At 38.3% G+C, this 1,374-nt stretch overlaps 1 protein-coding gene across 1 annotated transcript; it reads left to right on the forward strand.

Moving 5' to 3' along the window:
* Positions 1-546: 546 nt before the first annotated feature.
* LOC140861366 (uncharacterized) lies at positions 547-1,101 on the forward strand. The gene has a single exon (XM_073264381.1). It carries the CDS (start codon positions 547-549, stop codon positions 1,099-1,101), a length of 555 nt encoding a protein of 184 aa, XP_073120482.1.
* Positions 1,102-1,374: the final 273 nt, after the last annotated feature.

The raw sequence follows: 1,374 nt of genomic DNA on the forward strand, positions 1-1,374 counted from the left end.
GAAAGCTGATGTGACATAATTTGTATCCAAATGTCTAACCTGTCAGCAGGTGAAAGATGAAAGGAAGCGACCAGGTGGGCTATTGCATAGTTTGGCAGTTCCGGAGTGGAAATGAGATCATATCACGATGGATTTTGTCACGAAATTACCGAGATCCTCGAGGGGATGTGATGCAATTTGGGTAGTTATTGACCGACTGACTAAGTCTGCTTGTTTTATTCCTTATCATATGACATATCGTCATGATCAGATGGCCAATATCTATATCAGAGATTTGGTGAAATTGCACGGTGTGCCTAAGTATATCGTATCAGATCGAGATCCTCGATTACTTCACATTTGTTGCATATTCTACAGGAATCTATAGGTACTCGATTTCATTTGAGTACAGCATACCATCCTCAGACCGACGGGCGATTAGAGCGGACTATCCAGACTCTGGAGGATATGTTGAGAGTTGTAGTGCTTGAATTTGGTGCCAGCTGGCAAGAATCTTTGCCATTGGTTGAATTTTCCTATAATAACAGTAATCAGACGAGTATTAAGATGGCTCCATTTGAAGCATTGTATGGTAGGACATGCAGATCCTTATTGTTCTGGGATGATCTTTCTGAAGCACCAGTTATAGGGCCAGAAATGATCAGAGAAATGTCTGATAAGGTAAAATTGATACAGTTTCGAATGAGAACAGCGCAAGATCTTCAGTCCAAATATGTGAATGTGAGGCGTAGACCTTTGAGCTTTGAACAAGGTGATCGAGTGTTCCTGAAAATATCTCCATTCCGAGGTTGGTTCATAAAAAGAGGTAAGCTATCCCCGAGATTTATCGGGTCATACAAGATTCTTGACAAAGTTGGTGATCTTGCCTATCGACTATATTTACCTCCAACATTATCAGGTATTCATGACGTGTTTTACTTGTCTATGCCGAGGAAGTATGAGCCAGATGCTTCCCATGTACTTCGTCCAGATGAGGACAAACTGGATGAAACGCTGAGCTATTTTGAAATACCTATTAAAATTCTTGATCGCAAAGAAAAGAATCTCATAAACAAGTCCATTCCATTAGTCAAAGTTCAATGGAGTCGACGCGGAGTTTAAGAAGCAACATAGTAATTCAAGCAAGATATGAGACAGAGATTTCTAGAGTTATGTCATTGACGTGAGTTCTTAATTTTACTCTTTAATTCAGTTTATTATCTTATGTGTTTCGATTGCACATGATTTTGAGAACGAAATCAATTCTTAGAGGGGGAGAATTGTAAAGCCCTTAAAATATTTATTTTGACAATTTATGGGATTGAGATTTAAATTCCTATATTCTTAAATTAAAGAATGGAATTGGAAGTGTAAAATTTGATTAAGTACTGAATG

The sequence above is a fragment of the Henckelia pumila genome, chromosome 4 (assembly GCF_033568475.1).
Source record: "Henckelia pumila isolate YLH828 chromosome 4, ASM3356847v2, whole genome shotgun sequence".
Classification (NCBI taxonomy): Eukaryota; Viridiplantae; Streptophyta; class Magnoliopsida; order Lamiales; family Gesneriaceae; genus Henckelia; species Henckelia pumila.

What these genes read in the sequence shown, in the direction of transcription:
- LOC140861366 (XM_073264381.1), top strand. Translation starts at nt 547, where the DNA reads ATGGCTCCATTTGAAGCATTGTATGGTAGGACATGCAGATCCTTATTG.